General features: G+C 41.7%; 1 protein-coding gene across 2 annotated transcripts in view; it reads left to right on the top strand.

Annotated features, from left to right (window-relative positions):
• Positions 1–20365, top strand: part of Oca2 (OCA2 melanosomal transmembrane protein) — a 301441-nt gene that overhangs the window by 154642 nt on the left and 126434 nt on the right. For both annotated transcript variants that reach the window (XM_052161541.1, XM_052161535.1), the window contains exons 19-21: positions 7210–7269; positions 7887–7991; positions 16607–16700. In XM_052161541.1, coding sequence (XP_052017501.1) covers positions 7210–7269; positions 7887–7991; positions 16607–16700 — 259 coding nt within the window. The remainder of the gene's footprint in view (positions 1–7209; positions 7270–7886; positions 7992–16606; positions 16701–20365) is intronic.

Genomic DNA, 20365 nt, shown 5'->3' with positions numbered 1-20365 from the left:
CAGAATCCCAAGGGTACAACCTCAGGCCCTGCTTCCTTCAAGCAGGTCCCACTTCCTGATCGCCAAAGCAATTCTGGGGAGAAAAAAGTTGTCAACTAGTATTAATGAATCAGATGATTATTTGAATGGAAACAAAAAGAATGCTAGAGATTTTTTCTTTCATATTTTTACACCTTATCTGATTTTGTCGTTTCTACAGGTTTACTTGTTTATCTTAAAATATTAAAAAATAATAATAAATTTTGATCATATTTACCCTCTTGGTGAACTCCTTCCAGATTTACTTCCTACTTTTTTTACTTACTCAAATCTCTTTTCTCTTTTATTTTCTTACCTTTGGCTGCAGTGTAGTCAACATACCAGTGATAGCTCTCTTAAAGAAAACTGACTTTCTCCTTGTAGATACCAGTTGCTGATAGCTCCTTGGGTAGAAGCAGGACTTCACGTTTACTTCTGTTCTCCATATTGGGATGATGAGTTCTTGGCAGCTCCAGGGATTTGGATTTGGCTGTGCCAGTGAAGGAATGAAGAAAAGATAAACACATAGATACATAGAAAACTTGTGATTGGGGTGACTGGGCTCTATGATAGAGAAATGAACACCTCAGGAGCTCAGCATGACTGTTGTAAAGTTGAACAGGGAGGCAAGGCAGATCATGGCCTACAGCTGAGCCAAGGAAGCAGCTTTAGCTAATCTTGGCAAGCATAGTAGAGGAGCATTCTTCAGCCTGTAAACATCACGAGGAGAAAGCTACAGTGAATATTTTCTGCATACACTATTAACATTTACAGTTGGATCTGAGGGAAGAAAATACTATTATTCTGAGTCTCACTTTGGCCAGGGACTTACACTACAACGGAGCTCAGGCATTGGAGTCCTTGACATGCCTGTGCCCTGCTAACAATATATATTCTCTCAGGTCTTCATTCTCTCAGGGATTTCTCCAGGATTAGTGTGGTTCCGGCTTGCAAAGGTCTTGCACATGCTGCTGTAACTGCTATCAGTTTGCATGACCTGCTATTAAGTGCCTTGTTGTGTTCAAAGGGCACAGTTTCCTTGTATTCATTTACTGTCTCTGGATTTTACAACCTTTATATCCCCTCCATTGTCCCTGAGCCATGAGAGAAGGGGCACATTATAGCTGTTCCATTTAGGACTAAACCTGTGACTTTCAGGGTCTTATTTTCTGTACCTTGGCCATGATTTGGTCTCTGTGTTGATTGCTATCCACTGCAAATACAAGCTTCTCTGAAGAGGGTTGAAAGATGCATTAATCTATGGGTATAGCAAGAAGTCATTAGAAGTAAATTTAATATTATGTCTACTAGCAGAATAACAGCAGTTGGTTCTCCCCTAGGTCTTAGGACCTATCTAGCCACAGGCTCTCGATCCAGTAGTTGTGCCAGGTGTTATTTTCCTTTTGTGGATTGGGACTTAAATTCAGGCAGAAAGTGATGGTTGTCCCATGGATGTTTGTGCCACGATTGCACCTGTGAGCATGTTTTGACGGCCAGTCATTAGTGTGCTATGTGGTTCACAGATGGGTGAGGTTGGTGATTGCATGGCACCTTCCAGCCTTATGAAAACTGGCTAGTATGGAAGAGGTTTCCAGATGATAACTAGGTTAATGGCTCCAGTGATGCAAGTATGTGGTATCTTCATACCCTTCAGCACCAGGGTCTCACAATCAAGTTCTGGAGGGTAACCAACAATGCTGGCAATTGCCTGTAGTGGCCAACAACTCCAAAAGAAGAGACCCATTCCTGCCACTGGTCTTTTGATTAGCTAGCCCATAGTATCTAGTAGGGGCATTGTTGTCCTATTATATAGTATCTACAATTGTGTGTGTGTGTGTGTGGTCTTTGTGTGTCTGTATGTCTCTGTGTGTGTGCATTTAAGGGAGCTTCTACAGTAATGTAATCAGATCATCAAATGACTTTTTGGAAGGGAGTTTAGTCATTTACCCCCTCCCCATTTTTCATTTGAATTTGGCCACAGCCCTTTTCTTACTGATGCCACACTCTTTTTTTCTACCATCCCATTTGTCTTTATGAATTTCCCTGTAATTAATCTTAATAAAATCATCATCTGTAAATTTTCTTCTTTAATATTTTCTACTTTGATAATAATAATTATTTTTTCCTTACTATTGGCTTAAATTGTTTTTTTTTAAACTTCTCGATGATTGCCTTTCCATTTTCATTACGTTTTTTTCGGTATTTATATTTAAGACTGTAGATTTCTTTTCAGCTCAGCTTGGCAACACCCTTTGGGCTTTCACATGCACTTTAATCATGTTTACGTTCATCATATAAGTGCATTTATACTCTGTGCTGTGCATGTGGAGGTCAGAAGACAACATGCGGGAGTTGGTTATCACCTTCCATCATGTGGGTTCTTGGGATCAAACTCACTTTGTCAGTGTTGATTGGACTTTACCAGCCACTGAGCTATTTTGCCAGCCCTTGTGTCCCTATTTGTTCAAATTATTTTTATTCATCTTGTACATCTAGACTTATATTACTCCATTATTTTTGTAAAATGACTGTGGGATTATCTACTTGGACTAGTCATTTAATATGTTTAAGCTTCAGATACTTTTGAGCCTGTTATTAGTCACATATAATTCAGAATTGCTTGCTTTTATAAGTAATAAAAAGTAGCACGAAGCTTTCATTTGTTAAAATATTCTTGGTACATGTTTTCCTTCTACTCATTTATTTTTGGGCACCTTTAGCAAATGTTATATATTTGGATTTTATATTTTTAATCCAGTGTGACAATCTTCAATATTTAAGTAAGACTTTCGTTTTATTTTCTTTTACAATACCATTTTATTTCATTGCCTATTTTATTATTATTTTAAGATGAGATTATTCTTGTCTCAGACTTGTTATGTAGCCTAGGTTGCTCTTCACGTCACCTCTGTTCTTCAGCCTCTCAAGTGCTAGGATTGTGGGGTGCTACCACACCTGACTGAAAACCCTGTTTACATGTAATGACACTGCAGAAACCTGGCTTTAAATCTATCATTTTATTGGGTCTATGTTTTTATTTTCAGTTCCTTTTCTGATTTATTTGCTTTGATTGAGAGTTATTTAAAATCTAGTTTCCCACAATTATGCATTCAATATTTTCAGTAGTATCATGCGATTTAGAGACAACCTTCATCTTTAACTCATAAAGGGCCAATTTGTATTGACATCTTAATTCTCTTCAACTCTTAGTTTCTTTACACAAAATTCTAACATATCTCATACCTATGAATTCTCATTTGCTAAATGTTAGTTCTTTCCCGTTTTAGTTATTTCTACTTTTATCCACATTTTTTGGTTTCTTTATTCTTTGATGGCCCTGAACTGTAATCTCAATGTTGATCTTAATTTAGGGACTCAGGAGAGCCTACATTAGTCTCTTGGGATGACTTGTTCCTTCTACTTGTGCTAAAAAGAATCGTATCCAGAATCTTTTTGTTTGGATGCAGAGGAGCCTGCATTTTGCTGTCCATCCTTCTGATGGTGGCAGCAATGAGTTATTGTGCGGGCTTATCTCTAGGCACAGTTGCTGTGTCCTGTGGGGTGCTGAGAGTCATTATCACTCCCTTTTCTCTACTGTGTGTCATTGATGGAGATAAGTGATGCTCAGAGTCTTCAAGTACACACAAACACAATATGTTGTATTTGTCAACTTTATACTTGATAGATGGAATTGCCACGTACTTACCTAATTCACCACTGTATATCATAACACACAACATTTGTATTTTCCTTATTTTTTATTTATGATGGTAGATATTTCAAAATTAGTTATTTGGTGCAATGTTCAAGACTGTTTATGATATTTTTTATCTCTTCATACTATACACACAGACTTCGAGAGTTTATATAACACTAGGCATCTACATATATACACATAGGATATGCACTGCATACTGTGTAGAAATATGCAACTCCTCCCTGCAAAAGGAATTTAACCTCAGGCCCACCCTGAGAACCCAGGTACAGTTTTACTTAAACACTTTCTGCCATGACAATAAATGCCTTAAAACCATAGACTGTCTCTTTTCATTGGGATCCGCTGTAGGGAGCCATGAGAAGGCCTTCGCTGCTTAAAGAGCGCTAACCTCCTCTGGAAGGCCTCTCTACGCTCCCAGCCATGGCTGCCAAGCCAAGCCCAAGCCAGCCACCACCAGTAAGCCAAAGACTCTCTCCTGGCAGGACCAGATGGAGCTTTCAGTTTTTCCTCTCTGCCCTGGGCTAGATCCAGCCTGGGGGGGGGGGGGCTGGAGGGGGGGGGTGGTACTCTGTTCTCAGCTCTTCAGCGACTCCCAGCAGTGCCTGGGTGCCCGAAAGCCTGGGAACCAGTTGGCCCCGGCCTCCTTGCAGACCCAGGGACCCTCAAGCCATCTCTGGCTGTCCAGGGACCTCAGACTGTGCTCCCCGACCCCTGGGCAGAGTCCTGTGGTATTCCCCATAGCCTGACGCCTGCCCAGTGACGGTATAGGGTAAGCAGAGTCAACTTTCCTTGTCCTGCCTCTCCGAGTGGCCAAGCCCCGTGGCAGAGCAGACATGCAGGACCCCAATAACCCTACAGTCCTTTTATAAGGACTTTAGTGCTACATACTCTCACTTCCTTAATTACAGCCACATTTTATGCTCCCATCTTGTCTGCAACTGTACACTCTCTTAGACTCATTTCCTCATCAAACTGCATAATTTTTTTATGAATTTCTGTTCTCTTCACTGAAGCCTGACCAAGAGCAGTAAGTGCAAGGTGTTTTTCTCTATTGAAATTTCTTAACAAACAACTTAATCTGTTACCTCTAAATTTAGCTGCACTGAAGTTTTCAGGATAGAGGGTGAAAACAGATTAAAAAAAAAAACATAACACAAATGACCTCCAGCTCATTTCATGGTAAAATCTTGCCCCCCCCCCACTGGAACCTCATGTGCATGGTCTCCAATGCCTGCTGCCTTTGACAGCCTGGTATTTCAAGCTTCCGCTAGAATGGTCCATCAATGCTTGTAGCATTCTAGGGTTTCTGTGGTCTCGGCTATAAAATCTTCCACATTCTTCCACAAGCCACGTGCCAATGCCCAAGCACCACATTGTCAGCTTGACTGGATTTAGAAACACTATGGCCATGATAGTGTTTCCAGAACAGTTCAATTGAAGAGGAAAGACCCACCCTATATATGGATGATACCATTACATGCACGGAGGCCCTAAATTATTATTGAAGGTACAAAGAGTTGCTGTGGATGTGATATGGCCAACATTCTCGTGTTCCTATTGTCATTCTGTCCCTACCATTACAGATTATACACTCAGTTTGTAGGCTCAAATCACTGTCCCCTTTGACTTTACTTTTGCTAATGCATTGTTGTTACAGCAAGAATAAATGTAACAAATACCACAAAAACAGCCCTACCCCCATACCAATCTTCTGTATTATTTTTCTCATCCCTGTAATAAAATACTTGGAAAAAACAACTTAAGGAAAGGAGAGTTTGTTTCCCATCAAGATTTGAGGGAATCATCATGGAGAAAGTGGCAATCATGACTATAGATGTGGTGGCAGAAACATGACAAAGATGGCCATAATTGTGTTCGCAGTTAGGAAGTAGAGGGCGATGAAAGGTACTCAACTTGCTTTCTTTTTCCCATTTTTTTTATTCAGTCTGAGACTCCAGCCCATGGAATAGTGGGTGGGTTTTCCTTCTTAAACGCTGTTTAGAACACCATGACAGACATTCTTAGATGTATGCCACTGAGGTGATTGGAATTCTCACCAAGTTGATTTTGAAGTTGATCATCTCCAAATATTGGTATCCCTGGAGCTGAGCAGCCCTGTTATGGGTAGATTATCCTTCTGGTCTAGTTAATGGTAAAAAAAAAAGTTCATCAAGTCCTCCTCTTCACCTCAAAACACTCAAGCTAACAGCATAACATATACATGCAGAGGATCTGGTGCAGACCCTTCCAGGCCTCGTACTTGTACTTTTGACTTCAGTCTCAGTGAACCTGTATGAACCATGCTTCGTTGATTCAATGGGCAGTGTTCTCCACTGTTCTCCATACCCTCTGTCTCCTGCAATTTTTCCTCCCTGTCTTCCTCTGGGTTTTCTGAACTCCAAGGGGGAAAGATCCAGTGGAGAGACTGGGTGTGTCTCTAACTCTTTTGCCTGGTCTTGGGGCACTTTTCCTCTCATTGGGTTGCCCCAGTCAGCCTTGCTATGAGGACTTTTGCCTTGTCTTAGTGTATCTTGTTTTATTGTGTTTGATTGTTGTCTCTTGCAGAACTGCTCTTTTTTGAAGTGAAACTGGAAGTGGGGAAGTGGATATGAGGGAAAGAGGAGGTGGGGGTGTTTGGAGGAGTAGATGGAAGGGGGAAATGTGGTCAGAATGTATTGTATGAGGGAAAAATCTATTTTTAATTAAAAAAAACTAGGTTGATTGAGAGTTGTGTTTGAGGGTACAGCTTTATCATCTTCAAACAAAATCGAACTGGAAACTGTGCATGTGGATCAGGATACTGTAACTAAATTTATACACATTCAAGGTGATATTTCAATATTATCTCCCTTCAGTGGAAATCCCAGTGGAAATGCAATACATTGAAGAGGTGATGGGCAGCTGGGTTGCTGTCCTGTCCCAGTGCTGTGTCCTCTGCCTGAGACCAAGACTCTGGTGTGAGCAGAATCTCTTGAGCATTCCTCATCTTCCTCTGCTCCTCTGCATTCCATTAGACACAGGCTTTCATGGAGACGGATTTCCTGTGCTGGGAAAATGGCCATGCGCCTCATTAGATATACTTTTTCTTTTCTTTTTTTTAAATACTCGCTTCAGTGGTTGTAAGAACTGAAATTTGAAATACATTGGAAATAAAGCTTATTTAAAAGTCCCTTCTTGTGGATTGACATTTCTTTGTATGTGATCAAATGGTATGTTCCGTATAGATCTTAAAATAAAGGGAGTGCCTTCTGTCCAAGTATAAATATGGCATAGACATTGACACGAATCAGCAAGGGAATTCCTGCCTCTGCTGAGCATCTTCATGTGTATACATGATACCAAGTTACTTATAGACTGTGTTAAGGAGTAGTCTTCAATTAGAAGGGATAACCTGTGCCTACCCTATGTTCTCTTTTTGAAAGACAAAAGAAATCTGCATATACTCTCATTTTTAAACATATCTTTTCTTTTAGGCATTGACACATCTTCACTTAGTAGAGTATGTTGGAGAACAGACTGCCCTACTAATAAAGGTACACTGAATGTTCTAATAGAATATGTTCAAGCCATTATCCTTTGATTTTTGTTAAAAGAAAAATGAACAAAAGAAGTCTGGTAAGAATGTTACATTAATTATGTCAAAAGCACTGACAGGAGCCTACTTTACCCTGGGTAACCTAGAGATGAAGGGGATACTTGTCAAATAATATACAATTATAGATGATTGCTATCTTGCTTTTGCCTTTAGTTAAAGTAAGTCTAAAAAGGGGTAGCGCATAGTAAGTGAATGCTGCAGAAATTCCCATCTTAGGATTCTGTTGGGCCAATCTGTGTGGTCATCAGATGTTAGTAAGAAATGTACGTTTCTCCTCATACAGAGCTATTTGGCTGAGAGTGGCTCCTCTCCAGTTACCTGTTGCCAAGGTTCCTGGTATAGCTGTGGCCCTCATTTGCATGTCTATGCTTACCTGGGTCTTATGTCAGAAGAAAGAATAACAATCTTTTGACCTTTTTTTTTTAAATTTTTCTTTATTTACATTTCAAATGTTGAGCCCTTTCTTGGTTTTCCCTCCCTTCTGACTCTTTTTATGTATGTGGTTTAGCATTGCAGTAGTTAATGCATAGTATGGCTGTCATCTGATCCTTTTAGATGGTTCCCGAAGATCAGCGCTTTGCAGCTGCCATTGTCCTAATAGTGTGGGTCTCAGCCTTGGCATCATCCTTGATTGACAACATCCCGTTTACTGCTACAATGGTAAGTGGTTTGATCCTGTATGTTTAAGGCCAACCTCTACCTGCTGCCATCTGGGCTCATCCTTTTTTCCCTTAAGAAGCAGGGCATGAAAGCAGCTCCTCTGTTGCCCTTACACTTGAGCTGAGCCTGAGGTAGCAGGGTATGGAATACTGAGAGAACAACCACAGACTGGGGACCAGGCTTTGGAGAGTGGATAGCACAGCACAGGTGACTGCCAGTTTGGGAAGCCCAGTTGAGGGCTGCTACCCTTCCCAGAAAAAAAAAGTTTAATTTTTTTCCCAAGGAATTTCAAGAGACCAAAAGTCTGAGCTGTTGCCTTTCTTATCCTCAAATGCAAAAGTTATTTATTCTAAGCAGTCTGCGTGGATTCTGGTACTTGGCCTGTACATACAGAGATTTAAGTCTCCTTTTGATTCTAACTTGCAGCCAACACTAAGATCTCTATCGCTGGCCCATCTTCTGTGTCATTGATTCTCTTAGGACAGGAACTATGGTCTCTGGTATGAAAAAAATCAAAGTGAGAATAGAGACTTAAAGGTAAGATCTGGGTCCTGCCATAACTAGCTCAAGGCCCAAGAGTGATTAGTATAGGATAGAAGGGTGAGTGTACTCACAGCAGGATTCTGGTGGGGGAATTCTCTCTGTTTTTCTTCAGGCCCCAAGGGGTCCCTCCCTCCCATACAGGCAGCCATGTATTGTGCTACAGTATGTTGTGAACAAGGATCTCCAAGGATGAGTACAGCAGAGCTGGCCATGTAAGGAGAGGTCTGGTGAGGCTCATAGCCTTTCTTTTTTCCAACCCACATTGTTTAGACCTCTTCACTCTGGAATTCATTTTATGCTAAGCTTTATTCTCTAGTGACCCAATATGGTTCTTGTTTCAAAGTATAGGTTTGGGAATTCTGAACTAACTCCATGGTTGTTATTTCTAGTGGTCACATCTGGAACAAGACACATAAGATCTTCAGGGATCCAGGATGGGGCATTTAATGAGTCCTGAGAGTCTGTAAAATTTGCCATAAAGCAGTATGCTTTAATGTGAAACACTGAGTGTGTTCCCCTTAAGTAATGAACAAGACAGTATTATCTATGAACATGTCTTACTAGTCAGAGGCTGTGCAATAAAAGTAAGAGAAGCAAGGAGAAAGAACTGGAAATGGAGACACTAAACTTCAATGACTATTAATCTGTATGTTAGACAACTCTAAAGAATCTACTAGTTAACAATTAGGATTGATAGGTAATTTTTTTTCAGATACTGTAGAGATAAAAGTCAGTTAATAAATCATTGTGTTCCGCTGTAGGCACGATAGACTAATAATGAGAACTTGAAATAGATGCATCCTCAGCCCCTGAGATAACAAGGTGACCTTACACACTTATCCTGTCCCAGTGAAACCACATCATGTGGTCCCAGGACTTAAACATTTGCCAAACTCCTTTATCTGTTCTTCCTACTGGGCATTGTAATATCAGAAGATAAGACAGACATAGAATGAACAACTCTAGGACAGCACAGGGTTTATTTGGGAAGGGCCTGTGGAGGAGAGAACTCTAGTCTAAGAAACCTAAGAGACCACTGTTATAGGCTGGGTAGCTGTAAGGCATAAAAGGGAAAGAGGGAAAGGGACAGACATCCTCCTTTTGGGGTTGTGGGGACTACTGTTAAGAGTAGCCAGGGGAATGGGTAGTGATGTAAGGAATGTTAGGTGGTGGATAAACATCTCTCATGATCAGTTATTGCTGGGAGTTGATGAGATGGATGGAAAGAATAAGAATATAGAACACTAAGTTGCTTTAGTTTTGGGGATTGTCATTGTCATCTCTTGCTTAAAATTAAGGAGCTTCACAAAGTGATGTATCTCTGGATAATAGCCTTGAATGCTCCCTGTTGATATTCTCTTCTGGGGAAGCTTTAAGATCTCCAAACCAAAATCTTACTAGAAATGAAATGTAAACACCATATTATGTTATTGTTTGAATATGACTCATTTGTTTATTTTGAATATGACTCTTGGTATCTGGTGGATCATGGTAGCATCCATTGATGGCATCATCACCTGACATTCTTTAAGCCACTACTCATTTCCCCAACTACCATTGCCTGAGCTTCTATATCTGTTCCCATAACCCTTCACAGATACCGCTATATGTAACCCTAGCAAAAATCATTGGCTTACCAAAATGGATGTTGGTTATATACTTTGGTCTGTTGTTGGTCCTATCTTGAGTACTTGTTTGCTTATACCTCTCCAGCAATAGTATCACTCAACAACTTGGTGCATTGTTTCCCTCCAAGCTGATACATATAGATCAAGATTCTCTATTTAGTCCTGTCCACAGTGTGCTTCTAAAGAAGATAATAATCAGTCTTGATAACTTTTCTATTACTGTGATAAAATACTGTGACCAAGGCAACTTAACTTATAAAGAAGTTTAATTTGGTAGAGTTCATGGTGGCAGAGTGAAGAAAAAGTTGAAAGCTCATATCCTAATCTACCATCATTAAACAGATAGAAAGCACCAGGAATTGCATGAATCTTTTGAAACCTCAAAGCCTGCTCTTAGCGACACACTTTCCCAACAAGGCTGCACCTCCTAATCTTTCCCAAACTGATCCACCAGCTGGAAATGAAGTATTCAAATATATGAGCCTATAGGTGCTATTTTCCTTCTAACCACATATTCAGATTTATGAATGTGGCTATCTAAAGAGATGGGAAGGTAAAAGCAATGCTGTGAGGAACTGAGGTCATTTATCCGTAATATTTTATTTCCTGAAAGTTAAACAGATAGAAAATGCTGAGACAAAGGCAATGAAATCGTCAAAACTTCCTCATGTGCTTATGAGCAAAAATCTGTACATGTTTTATATATATATATATATATATATATATATATATATATATATATATATATATATATGACATGGTGTAATTAGATCGTATATGGACTTCTCCTTGCTTTTCTAATTATTCATGACTTACTAGAGAAGGTCTTTTATGACTTGAACTTTTGCACATTTCAGTACAGCTTTTCCTTATTTGCTTTATAGTTGTGTTAGGCATTGAAGGTTTACTGTTCAGATGATGTATTTCTTCTGTCCTGCGTAAGGTTTCTACCTTCCCTTCAAGTTTTTCCTGTATCTTATTCCAATCCTTTATTTTTGCTTTTTTAAAATATTGTTTCTTGGGCTGAAGAGAATGGATCAGCAGTTGAGAGTACTGACATCCACACAGTGGCTCACCATCATCTTTAACTCCAATCCCAGGGGACACAACACCCTCTTCAGGCCTCTAAGGGCACTGGAAGTGCACATGGTGCACATGCAGAATGAAGACAGAACATTCATTCAGATAAAATGAAAAAAATTAAATTCTTTTCAATTTTTTTTTAGTTTCTTAAAAAACATCCAAACAAATACTATGTAAATAAGTTTTAAAGAATTTCACGTAGAGAACCTTAGCAGGTAACAACTTTATTCATAGTGTTTGAGTGAGGGCCATTTTATTTGGTAGTTCAGCCAGTGGCAGAGCACAGTGAGTTCACCCTTCTTGGATGACTGCAAAGCCAATCAGCACACAGGGCAATAAAAGAGAGAAGGGAAGGAAGCTTTATTAGAGTACAAGAACGAGCTCTGGGATAACTCCCCAGTCTCCTTAAACAAAGGAGACAGAGGGATTTTATTAGGGAAACTCATGCATATTCATGTTGAAAAGAAGAGTCATGCCTGGCATAAATGGATAAAAATAGGAATTAATCATGGTAGGTTGTTTTCCCCTAAGTAACTCTTTGTTTATATCTTCAAACTATACCACTCTTCAGGTTCTCTTAGTGCTTTTCTGTGTCCCCCAGAGTCATAGGCTCCATCTCCGCCTGCCCCTCCTGCTGGGCCTCCTCTATCCTGTATCACTGGAGGCAGGGGGCCTCTCTTTACCATCTCCTTAGCCTTTGCTTTGCTGATTGTGCCTCTGGTAACAGCAGTCTTTCCTTCTGTGTCCTGACTCCTGCACATGCATGAGTGCAGAGGCAGATTGGGAATCCTACTACACCTGTACTGGCACAATGAGATGGTAAATGCCCATGCAGAGGCCTTCTTTTGCTCCTGTGGTTTTAGTGCTACCTGTGGAAGGTGATGCAATGGTCCTCTGCACTCTATGGGTGTATGTGAGGGGGCGGAGGAGGATGGAGAATGCGGGGTGGGGAGTAGGGAAGGGGGCAGGAAAGAGACTGCCAGCAAAGTTGCTCCGTGATTGCCATAAGGATTGTTGTTGTTGTTGTTCTTGTTGTTGTTGTTCTTGTTTGTAGGTTTGTTTCTTTTTTTTAATTTTTTAAAATTTATTTTCTATATTCTTTGTTTACATTCTAAAAGCTTTCCCCTTTCCCAGTTCCCTCCTCCCCATATGTCCCATAAGTCCTCTTCTCTTCATTCATTCTCCTGTCTTTCCCCATCCCTTTTCTCTGTCCTGGTACTCCCCTACTATGCTGGATCAAGCCTTTCCAGGATTAGGGCCCTCTTCTTCCTTCTTCATGGGAATCATTTGATATGCTAATTGTGTCTTCAGTATTCAGAGCTTTCTTTTAATTGTGACTGAGAGGGAGAGAATATCCAGAGGCATCAGGAGGAGTCTAGAGTAGAGAGGAAGAGAAAATCGGTGGGGGCCTAGCCAGCTCTAGAAAAGGGAAAGAGTGGAGAGAATGTGGGGATTATGACACTGCAAGAAATAGACAACAGAGCAGAGAGAGGGGAGAGGAAAGAGAGAGCGGGAGGGAGGGAGGACAGAGACAGCTTGAGGGAGCAGGTGAACAGAGCATGAATAGTGAAAGAGAAGAGCAAAGAGGGACTTTACTGGCTAAAGAGTGGGTGGAGACATCCTGTGGGTCACAAGGAGGATGAGCATCCGCAGGAGGGAAGGGCAGGGTGCTAGCATGAACTAAGTGCAACAGGTACTGAGGGCGTCTGGAGGCCATCATGGACTTTGATATGCTGATTGGCACCACAGGTAGCCACATGTCCCCTCTGCCAGGGGTATGGGGAATGACTTCTTTTGGCAGCTAGGAACCAGTTTTATAAGTGCCTAAGGATTTCTGGCTTTTATCTAACCACCAGAAATCTTTCTACAGTTTAGCCTGCGCTCATTTCTAGACACTGACAGCTGAGCCTAACAGCAGGCCTGCAGAGTGCTTGTGTGGCCCACGGCCAGTTATGTGGAAATAGCCAGCTGACTATGACTGCTTTTGGTTTTATTTTTACCTTTGCAGTCAATGATACACTGCCTGGGAATTTTCCATTGCTTAATAAAAGATTGGGGCTAGAGAATCTGCCCCCTCTCCTTCCATCCACTAAGTGCCTGCCCCCCTCGGCAGAACTTTCTCCCGGACCAGGACCAGCTGTGGTAAGCTGGAGCCTATGCCCCTGGGTTTCGGGGGCTCTTTCATGGATCGCTAGCCTCCTCTGTCCAGGCCCAGGTGTGTGGAGTGACTCCCCACTGTGAAGCCATGTTTGTCAGGTTCCCTCGCTGATTTTGCTCTGACCCACTGACTGATCAGCAGTATGGGGGCTCCAGGTTTCCTGTCCGCACAGAGTTCCTTCTCTCTGGAAGTGCCTTCATTCTACACAGCTGTAGAGCCTTCTTCCAGGGGACACTTATGGAAACTCACGAAGGGCCAAAGGGCTGGCAGAGACAGCTGCTGTTTCAAAGGACCATTAGGACAGATGCAGTTGGGCTTTAGAGGAGCTGCCACAGCTGCAGGAATAGAACAGTGGTTCTCAACCTTCCTGGAGCTGTGACCCTTTAATACAGTCCCTCATGTCGCAGTGACCTCCAACATGTTCATTATGTGAACTGTGTACAAAGAACAGCTCAAGTGTGTCTGTGGTAGAGCTCCCCTTTCCATGGTCAGGAAGGATGAGTTATCGGGAGGGAGGAGATTCAGAGAATTAGCCCATAAATGGTAGGGTGGCACTATGGGAATTTTATTTATGCCCAGAGGAGAAAGAAGCAGCCAGTAGACTAGTTCAGTCTTCCAGGTTGTCTGGATAAGGCTTCAGGAACATGGTACTAAGAGCAGTGTAGATTAGGGATGGCATTCATATTCTAGGGTTTGGGGATGGACTGAGTTTGCTCTTAGCTGTTCTTTTAGTTTTGAGACTAGGTTTCATTATGTTGCCCTGGGCCTGGCATTTACTAGGTAGACCAGGCTAGCCTTGAATTCTTGAGGCTGCCTCTTGAATGGTGGGCATTTACCACCATGCCTACCTATTTTTGCTATTTTATTATTTTTTAAACTGAAGTAAAATGTTCCTGACTCTCGTCTCTTCTGAGTGTTTCTAGATCACTGTTGTTATAGACAAGAGCCGAGGCTAGATCAATGGGCTGGCTGTCACGGGCCCTTGCTGTCATTGCTTATTGTTAACTGTGAAATATGAAACAATATTCAGCACTACTAATTTTTAACGCAGGGAGAACAGCCACAGACATTTGAAGTGGGTGGTGTGAGGTCCCCGGTCCTCACTATATGCCAGCGTTAGTCCCCTGCTTGTTTGAGGGAACCCAATCAGGTTGGCCGATGGAAGACAAGGGGTCTGGGTATGAGATATTTCAATATTTGAACACATATTTCCGTGCCCAGAAATCCCTTTCACAATCATCTGCCTTTTTTTTTGTTTTCTTTCCCACTCTTTCTGTCTGCAGTTGACAAGAGCTTGGGTGAATCTGAGGATAGCCCTGTATCAGAGAATTCCTAGGCCTCTGTGACAGTGCCCTCACGGGAACCTAAAATACTTAGCTAAGGACTGAGAATTCTGTGACAGTGTTTCTTTGTGGAAGCCCCCCCTCCCTTTTTTCATACTCCTTCATTTGAATGGGAAAGATTTTGTGGCAACTTTCAGATTTAAAATGTTATAATTTTTATCCTGTCCTGAATTCAAATGATGCACATTTGTGCACATAATTTTAGAGTTTTTAAAAATTGATGTTTTTGGACACACATAGTTGTGCGTACTGCCATTTAGCCCACGTGTGAAGTCATTTTTCTGAACGCCATCTTGTTCTTCAGCATCTTCTCATCCCAGGTTTGTTTCCAGGCACACAAGGAGGAGGAGGGAGAGGTATTCTACCAAGTGTAGCTGTCGGCTGTCATAGCTGGGATAGGGAAAACCATACAGTGGTGATAAAGGTCAAAGGTTCTTCACACAAGCACTTATATATTTTTTTTTCACTTGATGCCATTTTTGGTTTTCGCTTTTTTTTCTTTTCTAAAATGTTCTGAAACAAAATAATATAGAGAGCTGAGCCAGGTCCAGTGGACTGTAATTAGGCTAAATAACATAGCAGTTATAGGCATTCATGACTGGGTTTCTACAGAGGGAGGGTCTGGATTGTATCCCAGTATGCCATTTATGAGAGTTAATAAGGCTATCCTAAGAGAACAGGAATGTAAGCAGCAAAGGCACGCTGTCTCCTCCATGAACTTGGCAATGCGGATTCAGGTCTTCACCAACGGGTAGGTGATGAGTGAGTCCTCTGGCCAGGGAAGGTGGCCTTGGAGGGAAATTGCAGGGCCACAGGCACCCTCTGTGCGTGTCTGTGTGTGTGTGTGATCGATCAGAAAGCAACTTGCAGGAGTCAGCTCTATCTTAACACGTGGGGTCTGGGAATCCAACTCAGGCTGTTGGTTTGGCACCAAGGCCCTTCCTTTCCCTCTGAGCCATGTCACCAGCCTCTGCCTGTCACTTGAAGCAAAGGCAGACACATTTGTGAAGTGATTCAGTGTGGACTGACATGATGAGCTATCAGCCTCATGAAGAGCGAGACACTAGCAGGGTTTCAGAGACACTGAATGCATGGCTTTTAGGCACCACATGAGACTCGACATGACTTCATCCACTGTGACTCACAGCAGCAGCCTGGGCAGCTTTAAACAAGGAAACCTGGCTGTTCATCTGGCTGGCACCAGACTCAGACAGATGGGTACAAACACAAAGTTTTGTGAATGCCAAAGCTTGCTTTGGTTTCCTTCCATGCATCTTGTGCTCATTAAAAAAAAAGAACTTAAAACAAGTTTGGCTATTAAAAACATGTCTCTGAGGACTCTGAGGGCTGGTGAGATAGCTTAGCAGGTAAAGGCATTTGCTATACGTAAGCCTGACATCCTGAGTTTTATCTCCAGAAGGAAAGAACTGATTCCAATCTACAAGGTTGACTTTCCACACTTGTGCTTTGATACTACCACTCCATCTCTCTCTCTCTCTGTCTCTCTCTCTCTTACACATACACATACAAGCTCACAATAACAATAATGTTGATAATATAATAACAATAATGATATAAACCTCTTAAATTTTTTAATTTTAATTTTATTTTATGTGGAAGGCATTTCACCTACGTTTATGTCTATATTTTGCCCTCAGAGACCAGACCCTTAAGAAGCTGGTTGTAGGGCTCCACATGTGTAATGGGGATTGAGCCTAGTCATTTGTAAGAGTACCCAGTGTGTTTAACTGCTGAGCTATCTCTTCTAAAACAGGTTCTTTAGGTTCTGTAAGTCAGTCACAGTGGGTAGATCTCATAATTTTCTATGACATGTGTCTATAATACTTCCTTCTTCCACAGATTCCTGTACTCCTGAACCTGAGTCAAGACCCTGAAATTAGTTTGCCTGCACTGCCTCTCATGTATGCCCTGGCCCTCGGTGCCTGCCTGGGAGGTAAGGGTTGCTGCCTGCATTTTGGGAAACCACACTGACCCTGTTGTCTAGACAAAGCGAGATTTAGTAGTTAACAGATCAAAAGTAAATTGAGAATCCTGGTGACTTCCTGATTTCAAATTTTGAACAACCAACCAGAACTCCTCAGTTCCTCTGTGAAGCCTCTCCTTTTGGTCATGACCTTCCATGGCTTGGATCCTAGAACCCTAATCATAGCCACCAAGGGAAATGAAGAAATGGCCAAACCATGGACATACAGGAAAACTGGGATCAGGTGTTTTGGGGTCTCTGGGAAGCTCAGAGTTTATTATATGCTGTTGATCAGGGAGGTGAGGTTCTTTCATATATCTGACCAAGGAGACAGGCTTAGCTAATCCCTGTAGGAGCTGTCTCTGTGGGGGAGCAGTCTTCAGGCGGTAAACACTCAGGGGGAGAAACTATAGCAGACATTTGCTTTACACACTGTCTTCACTCACACCCAGATCACAGGAAGGCTTTGCTACTTCAACAATATAGTCACTCAGGATGTCACTTTCTTCCTACTTCTTACTCTGCAGAGCCCACAATTTGATGACAGTCACTGTTGATAGTTCAAAGCTAATGCGTACCCACCCTGTCCAAGTAAGAATCTGCAACAGACATTCTTTCATTCTCCTCTCTGGGCTCACCTGCTCAGAAGGAATGCACAGGCACTAGGTAGAGCAGGGACTCTACCTCAGAGAAGAGGGGTGGTAAGAGATTAAGCACAGGTGCTGGGGCTGAAGTCTAAAGAAAACTGCAATGTGAGTTAGAGATTGCCAGACGAAATTGACCCCTGGTTAATACATGAGGGCTTTGGATGTAGCTGTCTGGAGGGGAGTCAAGCTAGAGTCCTTTTTATATTTAGACAGCTTAATCACCTGTGGGAACACAGGTGGATTGTGGAGAATCTTAGATAAACACACCAGATATATTTAACATTCTTATTGCCTCCAGATAATCTAACTTTCTGTGTTCTTTGACTTCTCTGACTACTGAATCAATAACTTTCTGGTTCATTTATCTGCTCATTTGTGAAAGGGGATTAACATCAGCTAGTGATGCATCTGTGACTGCAGGAGACAACTAATTTATCCAATGCTGTGTGACTGGGGCTTATAATTCTTATAAAAGTGCAGAATGCTTACTTTTTTTTTTTATCTGAGAAATAGCTCTGGAAAAAGGGACACTGTTTCTTTCTTAGATATAACAATTGAAATAAGATCCAAGGACATTTGCAAATTCATTCCTTAAATGGAATTTAAAAAAAATTAAAATGTATGAACTACCTGCTATAATAACCTGGCATTGTGCTCTATGGAGGAGAGCCAATCATTTGACCTAAGATTATAACAATGGGTACATTCTCCCATGGTTTTTTTCTGAGCAAATGGACAATGCAGAGAAAGATTGCAATGGAGGGAGAGAGTAGGCAGATAATATGATCTGAGGAGAGGAGTTTTAGAGCAGGATCCTAAAGGGCAAGAGGCCCCCTGGGGTAGTTCCTGAAGGGCAAACATGGAGGGGTTCTCCAGGAGAGACATTATGTTGATCTATTATAGAATAATAAGCAAATGTAGGCTAGGCACTAAGCACATTTGGGAAGCAGGTATGTAGCATTACTAACTAATAAAGTTTTATTGGCACTGAGAACTTTTAAAAGGTACCTTTGGTCTTTGAAGGTACTTATTCCTGGCACACTAAACACTTACTTGTGCTAGGTATTAATTGTACACAAAGTCTACTGGGGCCCATCTCTTTTGGACTGGAGAACATTGACTAGATAGTTTGAAACTAAAGCATATTTTACTCAACTGACTGTCTTGGTTTCTTTTTATGTTGCTGTGATAAAGTACCCTGACAAAGACAACTTAAAGAACAAAGGCTTATTCTTATTCACAGTTAAAGATATAGTCTACCATGCCAGGGAATCAAAGTAGCAGGAACATGTGTGGGCTTGTTTTATGGCAACATGACACAGGCTAAAGTCTTCCAAAAGATAGGTCTGTAGGGAAGCCCGTAGGTCATTTTGTTTCTTTTTTCTTCTCCCCACCATTTATGTATATATGTATGTATGTATGTATGTATGTATTTACTTTACATACCGATTGCAACTTCCCCCTCCTCCCAGTCTCCCTCTCACACAGTCTCTTCCCCAATCCCCTCCCCATCTCCTATGAATATGAGGAGGATTCCCTGGATACCAACCCACCCTGGCACATCAACTCATTGCATGACTAGGCACATCTTCTCCCACTGAGGCCAGATAAGGCAGCCCAGTTAAGGGAACAGGACCTATAGGCAAGCAATAGTCAGGAACAGTATATATATACACATATATATAGGGGAGTAGGGTGCTAGGTACAGCTCACATATGGCCTTTGGTGGGTGGTTCCGTCTCTTGGAGACCCCAATGTTTCAGGTTAGTTGACTCTGTTGGTCTTCTTGTGGAGTCCTTCTCCCCTTGGGGTCCTTCAGTTCTTCCTCCAACTCTTAGACACACACACACATACACACACACACACACACACACACACACACACACACACGTACATCAACATCAAAATAACAGGTATTAACAATCATTGGTCATTAATAACGCAACATCAGCAGATGAACAGAGCTGATGCATAAAACTGGATCCATCATTCTTTTGCATACAAGAAACACAACTTAGCAACAAAGACAAATACTACCTCAGAGAAGAGTGCTGGCAAAGGTTTCAAAGCAAATGGACCAATAAACAAGCTTTAGTAGCCATTCTATATGTAATAAAATATATCTTCAACTAAAAATAATCGAAAGAGAAGGGGGAGGATACTTTATACACATCAAAGGAAAAACCTACCAGGTGACATCTAATTTCTGAACGTCTGTGCCCCAAAGGCAAGGCCATTTTCCTAGGTAGTGATTGATGGGGAAGAATGAAACCCATTATGGGTGGTACCACTCCTGTTTGGTGGTCCTGGGTTCTATAAGAAAGCAGGCTGAGCAAGCTATAGGGAGCAACCAGTAAGCAGTACCCATCCATGATTTTTGCATCAGCTTCTGCCTCCAGGTTCCTACCCTGACTTTCTTTAATATGGAAGTATAAGCCAAATAAACCCTTTCCCCCAAACTCTTTCTTTTGGACATGGTACTTCATCACAGCAACAGAAACTGCAAGACACAGGATCTGGTCAGATTCCATTGGCAGTCAGGAAGCAGAGAGCAATGCTCAGCTTTCTTTTCTAAGTACATAACTCAGAATCCTAGCTAGGGAACGGTGATACCATAGTGGGCAGGATTTCCTTCCTTAGTTAACAATCAGTGTAATCGCAGACACACATCCAGAAGCTTGTCACCCAGGTGGTTTTTGGTGCTGGAAGGTTGACATTAAGACTAATTATCACATTTGTCAAGGATGAAGAGTTTCATTTGTCAAGTCTCTAGGTCCATAACAGGAGCAGACAGACAGACGGACAGACCGAAGGACAGACAGAGAGATGATAGATCGGAAACATCTAAGAATAATACCTAAGGGATATGGTCTAAGGCAACAAAACCATGACAAGTATGTTGCTATCAATTCCAGACCCTTCAGATGCTCTTTGTCTATCCATAGAGAACCCTAGGCACCCTTAAACTCCTCTTTGCTGTTGTTGCTC

This window comes from Apodemus sylvaticus, chromosome 1 (genome assembly GCF_947179515.1).
Source record: "Apodemus sylvaticus chromosome 1, mApoSyl1.1, whole genome shotgun sequence".
Classification (NCBI taxonomy): Eukaryota; Metazoa; Chordata; class Mammalia; order Rodentia; family Muridae; genus Apodemus; species Apodemus sylvaticus.
Note: the sequence above shows the minus strand (reverse complement) of the source record. Positions and strands in the feature narration are given on the sequence as shown.